General features: G+C 47.4%; 1 protein-coding gene across 2 annotated transcripts in view; it reads left to right on the top strand.

Annotated features, from left to right (window-relative positions):
* Baiap2l1 (BAR/IMD domain containing adaptor protein 2 like 1) overlaps positions 1 to 19,311 on the top strand; it is a 64,542-nt gene that overhangs the window by 31,810 nt on the left and 13,421 nt on the right. For both annotated transcript variants that reach the window (XM_048367614.1, XM_048367618.1), the window contains exons 4-7: positions 16,204 to 16,265; positions 16,368 to 16,439; positions 17,203 to 17,340; positions 18,694 to 18,846. In XM_048367614.1, coding sequence (XP_048223571.1) covers positions 16,204 to 16,265; positions 16,368 to 16,439; positions 17,203 to 17,340; positions 18,694 to 18,846 — 425 coding nt within the window. The remainder of the gene's footprint in view (positions 1 to 16,203; positions 16,266 to 16,367; positions 16,440 to 17,202; positions 17,341 to 18,693; positions 18,847 to 19,311) is intronic.

Below are 19,311 nucleotides of genomic sequence, written 5' to 3'. Positions count from 1 at the left end.
ACACACCTTGAAACCTCATTTCAGTCAGGAAAATGGAGAACGGTGAAGGCCCTGCCCCAGGAAGGGAAATAACGTGCTTCAAGTTGTCCTGCTAATATTCAGTTCTCTACAAAAGTGAAGCCTCACCAAGAATTTTCTTTGGGCATATAAAAGTGACTCTTTTGACTTGTGTAGTTTTCCTTTTGTTGTTAACACGTAAAACTAAAATTCCCTATCTATTTAAATTCTCTGTATGGAAGAGAAGTAAAAATTTGATATATATATATATATATATATATATATATATATTTGTTTTTAAACACACACACACACACACACAATAAAGCTGGGTGGGGTGGTGCACACCTGTCCTGAAGCAGCAAACTGCCAAGTAATAGTGATTTCTGCAGCAAGCCAGGAGGAGCAAGTTTCCTGTTAAGTTATTCATCACCCAGGGCCCAGTTTCCTTCCCTTCCCATTTTCATGCCCATTTCCTTATAACACCAGAAAGGTTGCTGCTGTGTCCATCAGATCTGTTATCCTCTTGTCTGCTAAGATAGGAAGTGGAATTTCTTCTCAGATGTACTCTTTTTTTATTTTATTATTTTTTTTGCCAGTTCTGGGCCTTGAACTCAGGGTCTGAGCACTGTTCTTGGCTTCATTTTGCTCAAGGCTTGAGCCACAGCACCACTTCTGGTTTTTTCTATATATGTGGTGCTGAGGAATTGAAGCCAGGACTTCATGTATGCTGGGCAGGCATTCTACACTAGGCCATATTCCTAGCCCCTCTTTTATCAGTCATAGGGCTTGAATTCAGAGCCTGGGCACTGTCCCTGAGCTTTTTCACTCAAAGCTAACACTCTACCATGGTGAGCCACAGCACTACTTCTGATTTTCTGATTTTCTGATTTTTAATTGGAGATAAAAGAGGCTCATGACTGGCTTTGAACCAAGAGCCTCAGCTCTCAGCCTGCTGAGTAGTTAGGAGTAGCGGCGTGAGCCACCATCCCTGTGGTAGAGGAAACCATACCCTGAAGCCCCAACACACAGCCCCTTAGGCCCCTAAGTGCAGTTTCAGTGACACCCACATCCAGCTGCCAGAAAGGTAGCCAGGGAATGCAGCGTGGGGGGAGGACAGCTGCTGGGAGGTGATGGGCAGGTGATGCAGCCTTTCCACCGAGGGGCAGCTAATGGGCTAGTGCTCTCTGAGCACTGCTGCATCCTGCTGTCAGATTAGGTGACCTTTCTTTTCCGGTGGGTTGGTGTGGGCTTGTCCCGCAGGCATGTGTATCACACTTGGCCGTGTGTGTCACACTCAGCCTCCTGTTTCCGTCGGCCTTTGCTTGCTCTCCAGAAGAGCACCAATGGCCCTTCCCAGGCTGCTCCTTTGTGCTGAGTGCTCCTCTGTGTAGAGGGGTTCGAGCCCAAAGGAGGGCATCATTACCCATTTGGTTTCCCACATATCTTTGGATACAGTGTGTATGTTTGTATGTGTATGTGTCTGTCTGTCTGTGTGTCTGTGAGCACGTGCATGCTGGTACTGGGGCTTGAACTCGGCCTCATCTTTTCCTAGCCAACAGTCTATCACTTGAGACATGCCTTTTGGTAGTTGTTTGGAGATGGAGTTTAGAGGATTTAGGCAGAAAACAAAGCAACAAAACCAGATACAGTGGAGAGGACAGAAGTGACTCTGGGCTGACCGGTACCCTGATTCTCCTACTGCTGCTTCCCATACTGAGATTTCAGGACCGTACCACTATATACAGTTTGCTTGTTGAGATTAGGTCTCTCTAATTTTCTGCTTTGGCTGTCCCTAAACTGCCATCCCCCCAGTCTTCACCTCTTCAGGTAGCTGAGATTATAGGTAGAACTACCATGCCTAGCCTTGAATGAGGTTTTGCTTATTTTGTTCTGTTTTGTGCCAATACTAGGGCTTGAACTTTAGGCCTTATGTTCTTACTCAGCTTTCTTGCTAACAGCTAGCACTCCACAACTTGAGTCATACTTTCAGTTCTGCCATTTTGCTGGTCAATTGGAATTGTAATTTCACAAGCTTTTCTACCCAGGCCGGCTTTGAACTATGATCCTCTGAAATTCAGCCTCTTGAGCAGCTAGGATTACAGACATAAACCTCCTGCACTTAAACATTTTGTTGAACATGGCACACTCACTTGTTCATGTATTCTGTGTGGCTACTTCCAGGGGCAGAGTTGAATAGTTGCCTAAAACTTTTCCCATCTGACCTCCCTTACCATGCCTTTACTCAGACAGAATAAAACCTTAAAATCAGCTAAGCATGGTGCCACACACCTGTAATCTCAACACTTGAGAGACTGAGGCAGGAGGAGCATGAGTTTGAGATCTGCCTTGCTACTTAACCGGTTTTAGCCAGCTGACAGCCACGTGTCTAAGAAGCACCGAGCCTTGACCACTTCCCCTGTGGGAGGAGCTAGCAAACACAAACTCACACTCAGAGCTCTGTAGCCAGGATTGGCACATTAGGTGTTTTTACCCCCAGTGTTGGTAAAGTATAAGTTGTACGGTTAGTTCATATGCTTGTCACATAAAACCTCACTAAGTAGAAGCTTAGGACAGACAGGGAACTTGGAAGAAATTTCCATTTTGACCCTAAATCCAGCAGTGTTTATTCTAAAAACTGAGAATATATTTTGAAAGGTTGGAAGGGAAAACAGAAATGGTCAGGCAAAAATGTTTTTGGCAAAATATTTGAAAAAGCCTTGGAATTACTGTGTTCTTCTTGAGCAGAAAGTAAAAAGCTCTTCTCATTTGCTTCTCAAAAAAAAAAAAAAAGAAACAGGTTTGCTTTGGAGAATTTATAAGTTTATTTTTATTTCATCGCACCTTAAATTTAGGTCACTTTTTTGTTTTTGTTTCATTTTAGTAGGCTGTTGCATTATTTTGAATTTTTTAATTGTTGGGCTGGCTTGGACCATACTTGTTTGGATTTTCAGTTACTGCTTGTGCTCCATCACTTGAGCCACATGTCCAGACTAGCTTCTTACTGGTAATTATGGTGATAGAGTCTTGCAGACTTTTCTGCCCGTGCTGGCTTCAAACTGTGATCCTTTGGATCTCAGCCTCCTGAGAAGCTATGATTATAGACATGAGCCACTGGTGCCCTAATGGGACAGCCTCTTAAACTGGACACAAACCATATTTTAACTCCTCATTATCTTGGAACATAGAAAAATCATAGGCTTTTCCTAGTATTGATAGGATGCTTTTAGATTGTTCAACCTAAAAAATAAATTTCCCTCTAGTTTTGTCTCCTTGATAGTCTTTGGTCTTAAAAATAAGAATAGAGCCAGGCATGGTGGTACATTCCTGTGATCTCCCCACTAGGAAGGCTGAGGAAGGAGGATCAAAAACTTGAGGCCAGCCTGGACTATGTATGAGACTTGTGTCTCAGGAAAAAGATAAGGTTTAAAATAAAACAGTTAAAACAACACAAAGGCTAAGCATGGTAGCTCAAGCTTGTAACCCTAGAGACTTAGGTGGTGATAAGGAGAACAAGTATAAGGCAAGCCCAGGCAAGAAATGTTAATAAGACTTAGCCACCCACGGGTGCTGTGGTTTTCGCCTGTCATCCAGGCAGCAAAGGGAAGGAAACACAAGTTGGAAGATTGAGGTCTTTGTGGGTCTGGGCATAAAGTAAGACCTTACTTCAAAAATGGCCAATGCAAAAAGGCATGAGTCATGGTTCAGGTGGTAGAACACCTGCCTAACAAGCCCAAGGCCCTGAGTTCAAACCCTAGTACCCACAAAAAGTTGAAAAAATTATCTGAAGTATTTTTAATGAAAATATTTAATTTAAAAAAAAAATACTGGGCTTGGAATATGGCCTAGTGGTAGAGTGCTTGCTTCATATACATGAAGCCCTGGGTTCAATTCCCCAGCACCACATATATAGAAAAAGCCAGAAGTAGCGCTGTGGCTCAAGTGGCAGAGTGCTAGCCTTGAGCAAAAAGAAGCCAGGGACAGTGCTCAGGCCCTGAGTTCAAGCTCCAGAACTGGAAAAAAAAAAAGTACTGCCGGGAACCAGTGGCTTACACCTGTAATCCTAGCTACTCAAGGAGGCTGAGATCTGAGGATTGTGGTTCAAAGCCAGGCCAGGCAGGAAAGTCTATGAGACTCTTACCTCTAATTAATCACAGAAAAATCCGTAAGTGGCACTGTGATTCAAGTGGTAGAGCCTTGAGCAAAAAGGAGCCTAGGGACAAGCCCCAGGTCTAGAGTACAAGCCCCAAGACTGGTGAGTCAGGTTAGAGAATGTGATAGATCCCAGCAACTGAAGATGGGGTGGGAAGGGAGCACTCCACTCTCGTGCTGTCTGTCACAGCCAGGGACAGCCAAGGGGTGAGAGCTCTGCCTCAGCCACCGCCATCTTTGGCCAACAGGAGCCACTTGCACTCCCTTACAAAGGGGCATTGATTTCCTCCTCTGTTCACAGCACCATGTGTGAAGTTCCTGCTCAGAAGGGAAAACACTGAGTGATGGCACTGATAGACAGGGGAAAACTGGTGGCCCTGGTCCCAGCCACAGGAAGCAGCAGAGGAACACAGACTCATTCTAAATACGCAGATAGAGCCATGGCAGGGAAGGCTGCCCATCATGGACACATTTCCCAGCATGCAGTGCTGGGCTATGCCTTCCTGTTCCAGGTGGCTTACAATCAGGAAAGGCAAAAGTGCCAACAAGCACATGGCAGGATGCAAACCACCACTGGCCAGCAGGGGTGCAAGTCTGACCCCACCCACAGAGCGGCTCTAACTAACTAGACTGCCTGTAGCAAGTGTTGGCAAAGATGCAGAGAAGTTGGAGCCTCATCCTTTGCTGGGTGCATGGAGGACGGGATAGCCATGTTGGAAGGCAGCCTTCGGTTCCTTAGAGTATAAGCCTGGAGTTCCTGCATGTGTCTCCTTCCAAACCTGTGCCCCACCCAATCCAAATCTTATCTCCAACTAACTACCAGGAAAAAAAAAAAATAAGTGGATCTGTGGCTCAAGTAGTAGAATGCCAGCCTTGAGTGGAAAATCTAAGAAATAGCTTGCAGGCCCTGAGTTGAAGGTGAAGAATGAGCTTAGGTATGTCTGTTGATTGACAAGTGGGCGTGTGCACTAAAGGACTGGACTATTCCTAGTTCTCTATTTTCTTTGCTTCCTGGAACCCCTGGCCGCCCACCATTTATGGCATCCTTAACCCTGGCCTACCCCATCATTAGCATATAAAGAATCATTGGAGCAGGACTAGCCCAGTGGTGAGGGCATGAAGGCTGCTGTGTTTTGAAGGGAAGAAGAGATGACCCTTCCTGCATTGGGTGAAGCTGTGTACCTGGCAGGGCATGGCATCTCTGAGGGGCCCCTTGCGGGCAGGGGCGTACCGGGGGGGGGGGGGGTATTGGGAACCCAGCTGTCTCCACTTTCTTGAGGCTTAGGGATGGTGGCATGGACCGTGGGAGGGACAGAAAAGTGACAACAGTCTCCTTCTGAATTTGTGCCAAGGGGGTTGAGTTGTCCAGAGCTAGTGTTTTCAGAGCCTGGGTTCAAAGGTGGAGTATAGATTATAAGGTGAGTAAAGAGACACCTGGATGGCAGATGGGTTCCTCACCTGCAGAGCAGGGGCCAGAGTCCAGCTGTGTCTGTGCCTGAATGCCTCCCAACTGGCAGGCGCTTCTGTGTTTGTGAGGATAGAACTGGTGGCACACTGGTGCCCCTACTCCCTATCCCTGTGTCATGGGCTCTCCCCTGAGGCCCAGACAGGCCCTGACCCTCCTTGCCCTCTACAGATTCCCCGGTGCCATGAACCCAAGCATGCACCATGCCCCATGCCCCACGCTTACTTATTGTTAATATCTCAGATTAAATGTTTTAATTTTCTCTTTTATTCTCTATTCAATCCTGTGTAATTTCCCACTTATATGAACAGGTTATAACTTGTGAGTCCTTTGGGGACTTGAGAACAGCACTTTGATTTTATAATCAGAATTAAAGCACATCTTTTTAAAACTTACACCTTAACAGAAAAAATGAACCTAATAAACATCAAACTCAGCTTTAATCTTTATCATCTGAAGGTGCTTTTCTTTACATAATTAAAACCTGTGGCTGTAAATTATTCTGCACACGGCTCTTTTTAGATGCAGTATACCATACATACTTACTTGAATTGATAATCTGTTTAGTTGTCCTTTTCTTTTGGCAATACCAGGGCTTGAACTCAAGACTTTGAACTCAGGACCTTGAACTCTTGCTCAGCTTTCTTGCTAATGGCTAACAGGCTCCCACTTGAGTCATGCTTCCAGCCCAGCTATTTGCTAGTTAATTGGAGATGGAGTCTCCTCTACCCAGTCTTGCTTTGAACCACAATTCTCTGTTCTTAGTCCCCCTGAGAAGCTGACATTATAGGCATGAGCCATGGTGTTGTGTATTGCTGTATAGGTTTCACAGTAGATTTTCTTCTGTTGGCAGGGAAGAAGATGAGCGCTGCAGTAGTGGGGGCAGTGGGAGTTTTGAGATTTTCTTGTCTCTTGTCCCTTCTTGTCCCCTCATTGGTGGTGGAGAATCATTCTATTGTCTTCTAAAAAGCACATAAAACCTTAATATCAATAATGAGAATCACAGTGGTTTTTCTTTCCTGTTTAAATGAATATAGTGTGCTGGACCTGGGTCTTGAACTCTGGGCCAGTATGCTGTCTCTGAATTACTTTTGCTACAGGCTAACATTCTACCACTTCTCATAGCTGGCCTTTTGGTGGTTACAGGAGATGAAAGTCTCTTAGACTTTCCTGCTGGGCTGGCTTCAAACCATGCTCCTCATATCTCAGCCTCCTGAGTAGCTAGGGAGGCATGAGCCTCTCACGCCTGGCTGAAAGAAGATTCTTAACCTTTTTAATCTCTCAAATTTGCATCGGAAGAGGGCTGCCTGGACTCATGACCGTCTATCAGAGGACTAAGTGGCTTGTCTGAGACTGGGATCTGGAGCCCTGTTTTGTTTCTCTGTTGCTAAATTCTTGTTTCTTTCAACAAGAAGTAATCGCTTTAAAACAAAATGACAACCCTGGAAGTTTCTTGGCAAACATGATTCACTTGAGGTTTGAGGGTGGCAGAGCCCTGCAGGGCTTCTTGACCTGCCTATCATGCCAGGAACAAAACCTGAAAACCTGGTCTTTGTGTGTTAAGTTCCTGCTCTGGTGATTTTAAAGAAATGAGTGAGCTTTGAGATGTAGCATTTTTTTAGGCCCTAAGTGACAATTCCTCCAGTTAATGAGCGTCCTGAGTACGGTGGCGGGGAGCTAGCGGCCATACAGCTGCGTACATTATTGATGCCGCACCTGTTTTAGTCCTGGGAGTCCCACAGTGGTTGTGTTTTAGCCGCAGTCTACTAATCAGTGAAGAAAGAAGATGAATAATTCATGTTAATCTACCTCACTGGAGGAAATAACTTGTAGAAGATGCTTCCTCTTTTAATGCTGCATTTTACCTTTAGATATCAAGAAAATAATTGCTTATGGCCCACCTCTGGAAGCAAATTTCGTCAATTAAAGTAAGAATAGTGCATGGAGGGCTGGGAGTATGGCCTAGTGGCAAGAGTGTTTGCCTTGTATACATGAAGCCCTGGTTCAATTCCCAAGCACCACATATATAGAAAACGGCCAGAAGTGGCTCTGTGGCTCAAGTGGCAGAGTGCTAGCCTTGAGCAAAAAGAAGCCTGGGACAGTGCTCAGGCCCTGAGTCCAAGGCCCAGGACTGGCCAAAAAAAAAAAAAAAAGAATAGTGCATGGAAATACAACATGGGAAGTAGGTTTGGTGTGTGTTTGTATGTGTGTAATTGCAAATCCTGTGCTTTGTGCTTGACTTGACAGTTCCAACAGGCAGGCAAGCTAACTAGTTTAATTGCTAATCAAAGTCAAGTGGGAAATAAACATTTAATTTGCTTTCAGAATCAATTTATCCACTTCTTCAATGACAAAATTATCACCTAAGCCCTTCTACTCCAAATAGTGAAAGCTTGGTGTCATTGACAGTGAGCTGGCACCAGAGGGGCTCCATTCAGATGCTGCTGTTCTGGGATTTTCCTTCTCTATCCTTTGGAAAATCCCCAGAATGTTCTCTAATGGTAGTTCTCCGTGAAGTTTGAATAGCCCCACAAGAATATAGTGTTTGTAAGTTTAGAATTAATTTGGTACTCCAGTCATGGAGGGCTTATCCATCTGTTTCCTTTATTCCTCCTTCAAACTTTGTGACTACGTCACTTCTTTTTCTTTTACATTTATTTTTATTATCTATAAGTAGTTGTACAGAGTAGTTTGTCACCATTCAACAAATCAGTTTTTAAATGCAGTGTTTTTTTTTTTGTGTTTTTTTTTGCTCTAGTCCTGGGGCTTGAACTCAGTGCCTGGGTGATGTCCCTGAGCTTTTGTCCTCAAGGCTAACACTCTACCACTTGAGCCACAGTTCTGCTCTACTTCTGGCTTTTTGGTAGTTAATTGGAGATGAGTCTCATGGACCTTTCCTGCCCAGGCTGGTTGGTCTCAAACTGTGATTCTCAGATCTCAGTTTCCTGAGTAGGATTACAAAAGTGAGCCACCAGTGCCTGGTTCCATTATACCTTTGCACTACTTTGTTTGGTTTTGTTTTCTGTCTCAGTACTAGGGCCTTGTGCCTTCCCTTAGCTTTTTCTGCTGAAGGTTGAAGCTCTACCACTCAAGTCATGCCATCATTTCTTGCTTTTTTTGGTTAGTTGGAATTAAGAGTCTCAAATTTGTCTTCCTGGGCTGGCTTCAAACTGTGAACCTCAGATCTCAGGTTGTATTCTCTGCCAGCCCACTGTTCCCTTTACCTGTCTCACTCATTTTTCATAAGAATATAATGTTCCATTTTCTCCTCTTTTAAATATATTTTTTACAGTATCCTGATTTTTTTAGAGATTGTATCACACTTAGGAGAGATGTAGGCATGTTCAGATACGGCACCACGGAGACAGGTGAGCTCCATCCCTGCAAGTGGGAAATGCATTGAAGTCACCCCACTTATGAGCCCCCTCACGCAGCAGTGGAGCACAGGTTCTGTGTATGTGTCAGGTGTCCCTTGTTGTCACCTGACCATTGGGGGCCTGTGCCTGCCACCTCCTCACATCACAAGGAAGTGGGCCACATGTCCCTAGCTCAGGAGTGAGAGTTCAAAGTGCATTTTCTGCTGACTGCCTCTTTCACATCACTGAATGACCAAAGCCAAGGAGCATCGCACAGATAACCGGTGTCGCCTCCTCATAGTTCTTAGTTTCCCACAAGCTACAGCCATGCAATCAATCCATTGTGCTATTATTTTCTAGTCATCCACTGTATCACTTGAGAATAATTTTTACAAAAGTAGCACAGTGGTACACATCTGTAAGCCCCGCACTCTAGAGGCTGAGGCAGGAAAGAGCACAAGTTCAGGCCAGGCTGGGCTGCATAGCCAGAGTGGTTGCTCATGCCTGTCATGCTGGGTACTCGGGACACTTGAGATCTGAGGATTGAGGTTTGAAGCCAGGCCAGGCAGACAACTTCATGAGACTCTTATCAATAATTAGCCAAAAGCCAGAACAAGAAGCGTGGTTTAAATGGTAGAGTGCCAGCTATGAGCGAAAAAGCCAAGAGAGAACATGAGGCCCAGGGTATAAGCCCCAGGACCCCCCCCCCCTCCAAAAAAAAAAAAGGTTTGTTAAAATGGCCATTGTAAATAGGTTTTATTTGCCTTCTCTTCCTTCTTGAACATTCTGTGGAGTCAATTCTCTTTCAGTGACCTTTCTTCATGTAGACCACATTTCTCACACAAGACCATGGACTGGGAAGAGTGTGTTCCTCATTCTTGTGGGTGTCCCGAGGTCCCCCTTCCACGGGGGCTGTGAAGAAATTCTGATGAGCCCTCAGCCACGGCTTTGTTCCTCTGCTTCTCTCCACTTCTTTTGGCCTTTGAGGTTCTATGGTTTCTATATGATGTGCGCAGGTGTCAGATTTACTATTTCACCTGTGTGCACTGAGCTTTCTAAATATGCTCTGTGTGTGTGTGTGTGTGTGTGTGTGTGTGTATTGTGTACCCCCCCCCCCCCCGGGGCTTGAACTTAGGATCTGGGCACTGTCCCTAAGCTTTTTCTGCTCAAGGTTAGTGCTCTACCACTTGCATTACAGCTCTTCTTCACTTCCAGCTTTTTGGTGGTTCATTACAGCTAAGAGTCTCATAGACTTTTCTGCCCAGGCTGGCTTTGAATTGCAATCCTCAGATCTTAGCCTCCTAAATAGCTAGAATTACAGACATGAGTCATCTGTGCCCAGCTCTAGAAAATTCTTCTCAGTGGAGTTGTTATCCACTTGCTGCCCTGGAGCTCTGGTGAGAGTTGTGGTGGCAAGGCCTCCTTTTGCTAAAGGGACTCCCTGAAAACCAAGCCCCTGGAGTTTTGAATTCATTCTCCTTCACACTGCCCACCACCCTACCCCAACCAGCAGTTGCTATAGTGCGCTTCCCACACCAAGAAAATTGGTTTCTCACTGTGTGTAGCTTGGGTGTTTTTGAGATGGGCTCTGGCTGTGCTGCCCAGGCTGGGCTCAAGCAATTCTCCTGCCTCAGCCTCCTGAGTAGGTGGGACTACAGGTTCACCCCACAGTGCCTGGCCCTTAGCTAGAATTTTATCCTCTAGCTTGTTCCTTCTGGTGAGTGAGAGAATGACCCTTTCCATGTCAGAGCAGAAGCCAGAAACACCCGTGCTTTCCAGTGGAATGGCCTTGATAATGCCAGTGCAGTGCAGGAGGAAGGTCATCTGTAGAATTCACGTTGTGTGAAAGGCAGCAGGCAGAGGAAAGCAGTCTGTGATATGAGTGGGCTCTTCCTAAGAGCTCTGTGTGACCTTCTGGTGTTAAAAACCAGTGTCCTGTGGGCAGTCTCTTCTAAGCTCATATGAAGTTAACTTCATTCCATGTCCAAATGGGGCACCAGATTCCTAAGTTGGAGAGGAGAGGAGAAAGGAAGGGAAGGAAGGGGAAAATGAGGGGAGGGAAGGGGTTTTTCCCTTTTATGCCTCTGACTATTGATCATTTCCTAAGAACCAGTCCCCTAGATCTTCCTCTAAGTAAATGTTACTTTTCTCTCCCTCACTTCCATCCACCAAGTAGCACATCACCAGAGTGGAATGAAATCCTCTAGTCTCCAAAAGCGAATTTAATGCTGCAATAAAGAGTTGGTACAAGAGTAAATCTGTATCAGAAACACTAAGTAGAGATGGGTAGTTAGGACTGTGAAATCTTAACTTTTTTCCTTCTTTCCTCCCTCCCTCCCTCCCTTCCTCCCTTCCTCCCCTCCTTCCTTCCTTCCTCCCTTCCTTCCTTCCTTCCTTCCTTCCTCCTTTTCTTTCTTTTGTAGTGCTGAAGTTTGAACTCAGGGCTTTGAGGCCTCCAGCCCTTTATGCTTTCATATTTTTCAGCTAGGGTCACCCTTTTTGCTCAGGCCAGCCTGAGACCAAGATGCCTCCCCCATGGCTGGGATTGCAAACTGGCACAACCAATGCCCAGCTTGTTTTGTTGAGATGGGATCTCAGTAACTTTGTGTCTGGGCTGGTCATACTCCCAATCTCTGTCTCTCAGGTAGCTAAGATTACAGGCTTAAGCCACTGTTCCCAGCAAGCACTCTTCCAGATCTTGGCATTTGAATGCCAGATCTTAGTGACTGGACTTAGGTTGCACATTCTTGGCTGGAATGCTTTTTAAGTGAGTTTGTTTTCTATCAAGTATCCAATGTATACACTATGATTATCGCTCTCTGCTCCCTTACCCCTGTTGGCAGTACTAGGGTTTGAACTCATGCTTTTACTTCAATTGCTTGCTCACAGACGGTGCTCTACCACTTGAGCAACACTCCAGCTGGATTTTTTGCTGGTTTAATCGGAGATGGAGTCTTGAAGACTTTTCTTTCACCAGTTGGCTTTGAACTGTGATCCTGTGGATCTCAGCTTTCTGAGTAGCTACAAGCTTCTAGTGCAGCTCCTTATTATTATTATTTTTTATTTGTCTACTGAGTACATCCTGTGCTTCTGCTCTGCAGAGTTCATATTGTTCACACGATGGTAACCAGTCCTCTATTGCACGTTAGGACTGGCACACTGGGTTTGGCGTCTGTCACTGGCTTCTGACCCCACCGAGCTTTGCGACGGCCGGGCCTCACGCCCTCAGTGGCATGTGGCGAAGGCCCCTGGCCTGGTGCTCCGGCTCCTGTGGCTCATCACTGACCTCCCCGGTCTCTGCTGGGCCGCCCACACCCGGGCGGACACTGCCTCTCCTCGCTGTCCACTTATTTTAATTTTAGCTCGGCTGTCGGGTGACTGTGCTCCATGCAGGACTTTCAAGGAATGTGCCCGGGACATGCGACTTTCCTCCCGTATAGTAGCCGCTGACTTGTCGCACACAGATGCCATGTGCGGACAACGGCGTGCTGATGTCATACGCACAGCGCAGGGTTCGGCTTTGGCCTGTGGTTGCCTATCTGGTTGCTCCTCGGCCTCGGGCAGATGCAGCAGTCGACAGTGCCCATGTCTGTGTGCCTCTTTGTCTTTCCTCAGCATCACTTCTGCTCTCTGGAGAATCGCTGGAAACTTCCATTTTGTCTCTGGGGATGCCCAGGTGCTTTTGCCTGGTCCACATCGGTGGCTTTGGGCCAGCAGCAGGTGGGCTTGCCATGTCGTGTGGTCTTGACGGCACGTGCTCACACGCAGGCCGTGGCCGTGACTCAGTGCTTTCCAGGAAGTCGTGTGTTCCGAGAACCATGATGAGTTCCTGGCGGAAAGTAGGTCTTCAGTTCCTGTCCGAATGCCCGCCTGCCCGGTGCGTGTTCTGTGCTGCCCCCGGGCACTGCCCGGCTCCGGCTGCTCCTCCGAGGTTCCGTCTAGATCAAGGTGGCCTGGATGTAGTGCAGTGGTGGGGCATCTGTGCCAAGCCCTGCGTTCCATCCATGTGCTGAACAAAAGGGTCAATAACCAGATTTCAAACACAGACTTTCTGTGTGTTCGTGCCAGTTGTATTCTTTCAGCTTTGCCACATGACTGTGTAGGCCTGTAAGCCTATTGGCACATGCTTACCCTTACACGGAATTGCTCAAAGCATGGGGTATACGTACTCATAGTTCCTAAATGTTATTAGATTTAATACTGCTTTTAGACAAGGAAGGTGTGGGTTTCTATGAATTTTGAGAAGAATTAATGATAGATGTCTTTCAGTTATGTTGAGCTCAAATGTATGTATTTAACTTAAATTCCTTTGGGTTAGGCTTAGTGACAGAACACTTGTCTAGCTTGGGTGAAGCCCTGGGTTCCATCCCCAGCCCCACCAAAAAAACAAAATTAATAATATGTCTTTAATATTCCACGTAAGACAATAATTCATGCCAGGCACTGATTGCTCATACTTGAAATACTAGCCTGATATCTGAGGATCATGGCTTAAAACAAGCCTGAACAGGAAAATATGTGAGACTTATCTCAATTAATCACCAAAAATCCAGAAATGGCACTGTGGCTCAAGAAGTAGAGTACCAGCCTATGTGAAAAAGCTATGGTACAGCACCCAGGCCTTGAGTTCAGGCCCAGTTCTGTCCTTTTACTGGCTGATTGAAGATTTGAGTCTCACAGACTTTACTTCCCTGGCTGGTTTCAAACCTCCATCCTCAGATCTCAGCCTCCTAAGTAGCTAGAATTATAGGTGTGAGCCCCTGGCACCCAGAATTAGCTAAATCATTTGTGGATGTGTTTTCTACAGAAATCTGACTTGCCAAGAATAAAGGGAAGGCTTGACTCTAAGACAGTTAAGCAGATTTGGTTTATTTTTCATCTTCAACAAAGAATTGCATGATTTTTAAATAGCTGTAAAGTAACCTGGAAGAACTCACTAAGAAGAAATGACTCAACAATATTAAATAACATTGATATAATTGTATTCTTGACGCAGAAAGGCCGTTCTTGTGAAGAAGCTTGGGTTTTCATAGTGAGTTGGGAGTGTTTGGGACAGTGGATGGAGCCTGTGTACTGGGGAGGCTCTGCCCCGTCCTCTCCTCTATCTGACATGTTGTCCTGTCAGTGTTGTACAGCACATGGGGGGTATATTATGTTGCTGGCACCTCCAGAGTGACCTTCACGTCCCGTCACCAGAATGGGTTCTCTCTGTGCCACCATGTGCAGGGTTCAGGCGGCTCTGACCGCCCTTAGATTGTCACTCAGGAACTGGTATATCCAGCTCACCACCAGGTGAACAGGAGAGAAGATAGATGGCAGAGGGCTCGAGGGGACAACTGTGAACAAGACCCTAAGAGCTCTGCTGGCAGGACAGAGACAAGGGAGAGAGACTTGTGCCCATGATGTCACGTGTCCCCCCACAGGGGGAGTGAGGTACACATACTGCCCTAGAGGTGGTCCATGGTGGCATCTGTTCAGTGAGTCTTCCTCATGGGCATAGCACTGGTGACGAATCGGCCCTTGTGATTGGCCGGCAGCCAAAAGCTGGGATTGGAGGATGTGGGCAACTATTGGGCGCAGCCTTGTGGCGTATCCGATGGCAGCATGTGGGAAGGTGCTAGGCTTGGCAGCCTGTGAGCCAGCTGTCCCCAAGCAGTGGCTCTCCTATAGAAGGGACAGCTGAGGCCAGCAGGTGGCCTGCACTTGTCTTCATTTGCTCCCCGCCTCACTTACAGCTGTTTGATTTGCCATAAGAATTCCTTTCTCTCCAGCACTGAACTATCCTATGACCCTCAAGCACCTTATTTTGTTGGAGTTTGGTTTTGTTGCAGTTTGGGGGCTTTAATCTCAAGGCCTTGGGATTGCTCTACTGTTTGAGCTACAGTCCCAGCAGGTTTTTGCTTTAGTTTTTTTGTTGTTGTTGTTGTTTTGCCAGTCTTGGGCTTGAACTCAGGGCCTGAGCACTATCCCTGGCTTCTTTTTGCTCAAGGCCAGCCCTCTACCACTTGAGCCACAGGGCCACTTCTGGCTTTTTCTATATATGCTGAGGAATCAAACCCAGGGCTTCACGTATGTCAGGCAAGCACTCTACCACTAGGCCATATTCCCAGCCCACTTTAGTCCGTCCTTCCTTCCTTCCTTCCCTTCCTTCCTTCCTTCCTTCCTTCTTTCCTTCCTTCCTTCCTTCTTTCCTTCCTTCCTTCCTTCCTTCCTTCCTTCCTTCCTTCCTTCCTTCCTCCTTTCCTCCTTCTGTCCCTTCCTTCCTTCCCTCCCTCCCTTCCTTCCTTCCCTCCCTCCCTTCCTTCCTTCCCTCCCTCCCTCCCTCCCTCCCTCCCTCCCTCCCTCCCTCCCTTCCTTCCTTCCTTCCTTCCTTCCTTCCTTCCTTCCTTCGCATTTTCTCCTGAGGCTGGCCTTAAACTTGATCCTCTTCCCTCTGCCTCCCATGTAGCTAGGATGCAGACAGGAACCACCATACCCAGCTTATTGACTAAGATGGAGGTCACAATGACTTTTTCTGCCTTGGCTGGCCTCAAAGTTCAGTCCCCTTCATCTCTCCCTCCTGAATACAGGCATGAGCTGTCATGCCCAGCTCTCCGTTATAGTTATTGAAATGCACTTCCCTGTTTACTAGGCAAGATTACCACTTGCAAGAGAGGTGTGTGTTTCATACCAATGCTCTGAGAGCGGCCTTCTTTGTCCTAAAACCCCCTTTTCGGTCATGAATGTCTCCCCCCCACCACTTTTCGGTCATATGTAACCCCTCCCATTTCAAATATGTGGCCGCCTCTCAGGGGACCTGGAGGCAAACCACTGTTTTTCTCATGGCATTCATAGTTTCCAGAACAATCCATGAACTAGCAAATACTCAGAGCACTCTGGGGACTTAGATAAATCACTTGTTCCTAAAGTTAGCAGCTTTGATGGTCACGGTGATCTTCCACATGGTTGGTCACATGGGAAGAGTGGATGACAGCCAGGGGATTCTTGATGGTAGTGAATGCGGTTCACTGCCATCTGCCTAGAAGCAGCCGTGGGGGGCCGGTGGTGCTAGTGCATCTCCATGCGAGGCTAAAGCACCTTGCACAGCTTCAGACTCTGTCCCCTTCTGTTACCTGACTACTCCTTCATGGTGACCAGGGGTAGCTGCGTGGGAGAGTGCCTGCCTCGCACACCCAAGGCCATGGGCCCTGGCTGGTATGCGGCTCCCCCTAACGTGACTGGTCTCCTCCACAGGCCATGTCCTCATCGAGATTGCTAGCACCCACAAGAAGCTCAACGAGAGCCTCGAGGAGAACGTACGTGCCCATGCTGCGCACCAAGCACAGTGGCGCCATGCTTTACACTGATGGCACCAAAAGCCTCCAACCTGGTGGGAATTGTTTTTATTTCCTTAACAGTTCAGAAAGTTCCATAAGGAGATCATCCATGAGCTGGAGAGGAAGACAGAGCTGGACGTCAAATACATGAACGTGCGTGCAGCTTAATCCACTTGGAGGACATCCTGCAGTTCACTCCTCTTGGTGGGGGGCAGACAGGGCCGTGGAGCTGAGCAGCCTCTTTCTGCTACCACTTGGGATCTGTATTTAAAACTAGAGGAACTGGGAATGGTGGGGTAGCACACACCTGTAATCTCAGCACTTAGGAGGCTAAGGCACAAGAAAAAAAATAGTTTCAGGGGCTGGGGATATAGCCTAGTGGCAAGAATGCTTGCCTTGTATACATGAGGCCCTGGGTTCAGTTCCTCAGCACCACATATACAGAAAATGGCCAGAAGTGGCACTGTGGCTCAAGTGGCAGAGTGCTAGCCTTGAGCAAAAAGAAGCCAGGGACAGTGCTTAGGCCCTGAGTCCAAGCCCCAGGACTGGCCAAAAAAAAAAAAAAAAAAGTTTCAGAAATAGCAGTGTTTCTAGAAGGCAGTGTTGTCAGATAACACATGCATGACAGGACAGCTATTTCCCTCCCCATGTCCATTCCAGCCGGCTTTGGAATCTCCATCACCCTGGGCCTCTAGCCATGGCACACAAGTTCTTTCCATCTTCCCTAGAAAGCTTACTTTCTGATATTCCCCCAACATTCTCATGTGTGAGCCCTTTTTTCCTCCTTCCGCCATAGCCATCCCTCAGCAGGCAGCCCACAAGCACAGGGCACCAGCGCAGGGCATGCCACGGTCACGATGGCCGTGTGTCTGCTTCTAGGTGTAGCAGTCAAGGGAACCCCACGCTTGACTTGCAGGCCACACTCAAGCGATACCAAACAGAACACAGGAGCAAGTTGGATTCCCTGGAGAAGTCTCAGGCTGAGCTGAAGAAGATCCGGAGGAAAAGTCAAGGGGGCCGCAATGCTCTAAAATACGAACACAAAGAAATCGAGGTGTGTACTTCCCGCCCTGCCCCACTGCTTCTCCTGACCCCTAGTCAGACAGTTTAAAGGATGGCCTGCCCCATGCTGTCTCCACTGAACATTGCGCTGCTGCTGAATTAAAAAGCATGGCCACCAGGCACTGGTAGCTCACACCTGTAATCCTGGCTGCTAAGGAGGCTGAGATGTGAGGATCATGGTTGGAAACCAGCCCTGGTAGGAAAGCCCATGAGACTCTTATACCCAGTTGACTACCAAAAAAGCCAGAAGGGAAGTGGCAGTGTGGCTCCAAGTGGTAGAGTGCTACCCTTGAATGAGAAAGTTCAGGAATAGCACCCAGGCCCTTAGTTCAAGCCCCGTGAACAAGAAAAAAAACATACCTATAAAGTTAGCTCAGTGCCGGTAGCTCACACTTGTAATCCTAGCTACTCAGGAGGCTGAAATCTGAGGATCGTGGTTCAAAGCCAGCAGGAAAGTCCATGAGACTCTTTATCTCCAGTAAACTACTTAGAAAAATCCAGAAGTAGTGCCGTGGCTCAAGTGATAAGAGTACTAGCCTTGAACAAAAGAAGCTCAGGGACAGCACCCAGGCCCCAAGTTCAAGTCCCAGGATTGGCAAAAACCCCAAAAAACATAAGTGGAACTATGGCTCAAATAGTAGAGGGCTAGCCTTGAGCAAAAGCGCCCAGGACAGTGCCCAGGCTCTGAGTTCAAGTCCCAAGAGACCAGCATACGTGTGTGTGTGTGTGTGTGTGTGTGTGTGTGTGTGTGTGTGTGTGTGTGCATGTACACACACACACACACACACAGCATTCTGAGCCAGGTGTGATGCGGAGCATGCCTATAATCCCAGCAACACCCAGGAGGCTGAGGCAGTGTTCCGTGAGACATTGTGATGAGTGAATAAATGAATGAATGAATGAATGAATGAATGAATGAATGAATGAATGGATGGATGTATGGATGTGCATTCTGACCTTATAAGAGCTGCATGCTGCAGGGTTTTCCAAAGTTGAGAATGGTTAGTGCAGTCTGTCATCAGCATTCCTGCCCTATTTTACAATGGAAGGGGCAGCCTAGGTTACACCCTGTAACTGGCATGTGGACCCAGGGTTTGAACCTGCACCTTGCCAAGTTCACAGAGCTTTGCAATAGAACATGACCCTCCCTGGACACAATCCATGCCACTTGTGGGCGGGAGCATAAGGAGCCTATGAGGACGGCGGCATGCACAGGTCATGTGACAGCTCTGCTCTGCCTCCATTATTTAAATAAAGCAACATAAAGGTGGCAGAAGATGAGCATGGGGGCCTGGAAGGAACGGTTTGCATCCTGTCACTGCCATGCCTCTGCTTTATTTTCTAGTATGTGGAGACAGTCACCTCCCGCCAGAGTGACATCCAGAAGTTCATCGCCGATGGCTGCAAAGAAGCCCTACTGGAGGAGAAGCGGCGCTTCTGCTTCCTGGTGGACAAGCACTGTGGCTTCACAGACCACATCCACCACTACCATGTGAAGGTGGGCGTGGGCCTTGGCCTCCTGCTCCAGAGGGAGCTCTTACCCCAGTACAGTGCCCTAGAAATCCCAGGGAAATGGACAGATGCCTGCTTGTAGTATAGGATGTACAAGTGTGTCCATGTTGAAATACCCCTTGTAAAATAATGCTCAGGCTGGGCATTGGGGGCTCAGGCCGGGCGCCTGACCTGCTCAGGAAGCTGCCATCTGAGGATTGTGGCTGGAAGCCTGCATGGGCAGGAAAGTCCACTCTGCTCCCCTACAAGTCAGCTTTTGTGTAGACAGACCCTGATGCATCTTTAGCATCAGTGTCCTTCCTAGGGCAGCTGCATTGGCCCAGGCCCGTCCTGGCACTGCTATGGAGCATGTCACCGGAGCCCCACCCCTTCCCCACTCTCAGGACAGTGTCTTTCTGGGAGTCCTCCCTGTCCCCTCAGAAGGCTGACAAGCTGAGGTCCCTCTGGCATG

Source organism: Perognathus longimembris, chromosome 1, assembly GCF_023159225.1.
Source record: "Perognathus longimembris pacificus isolate PPM17 chromosome 1, ASM2315922v1, whole genome shotgun sequence".
Taxonomy (NCBI): Eukaryota; Metazoa; Chordata; class Mammalia; order Rodentia; family Heteromyidae; genus Perognathus; species Perognathus longimembris.
Note: the sequence above shows the minus strand (reverse complement) of the source record. Positions and strands in the feature narration are given on the sequence as shown.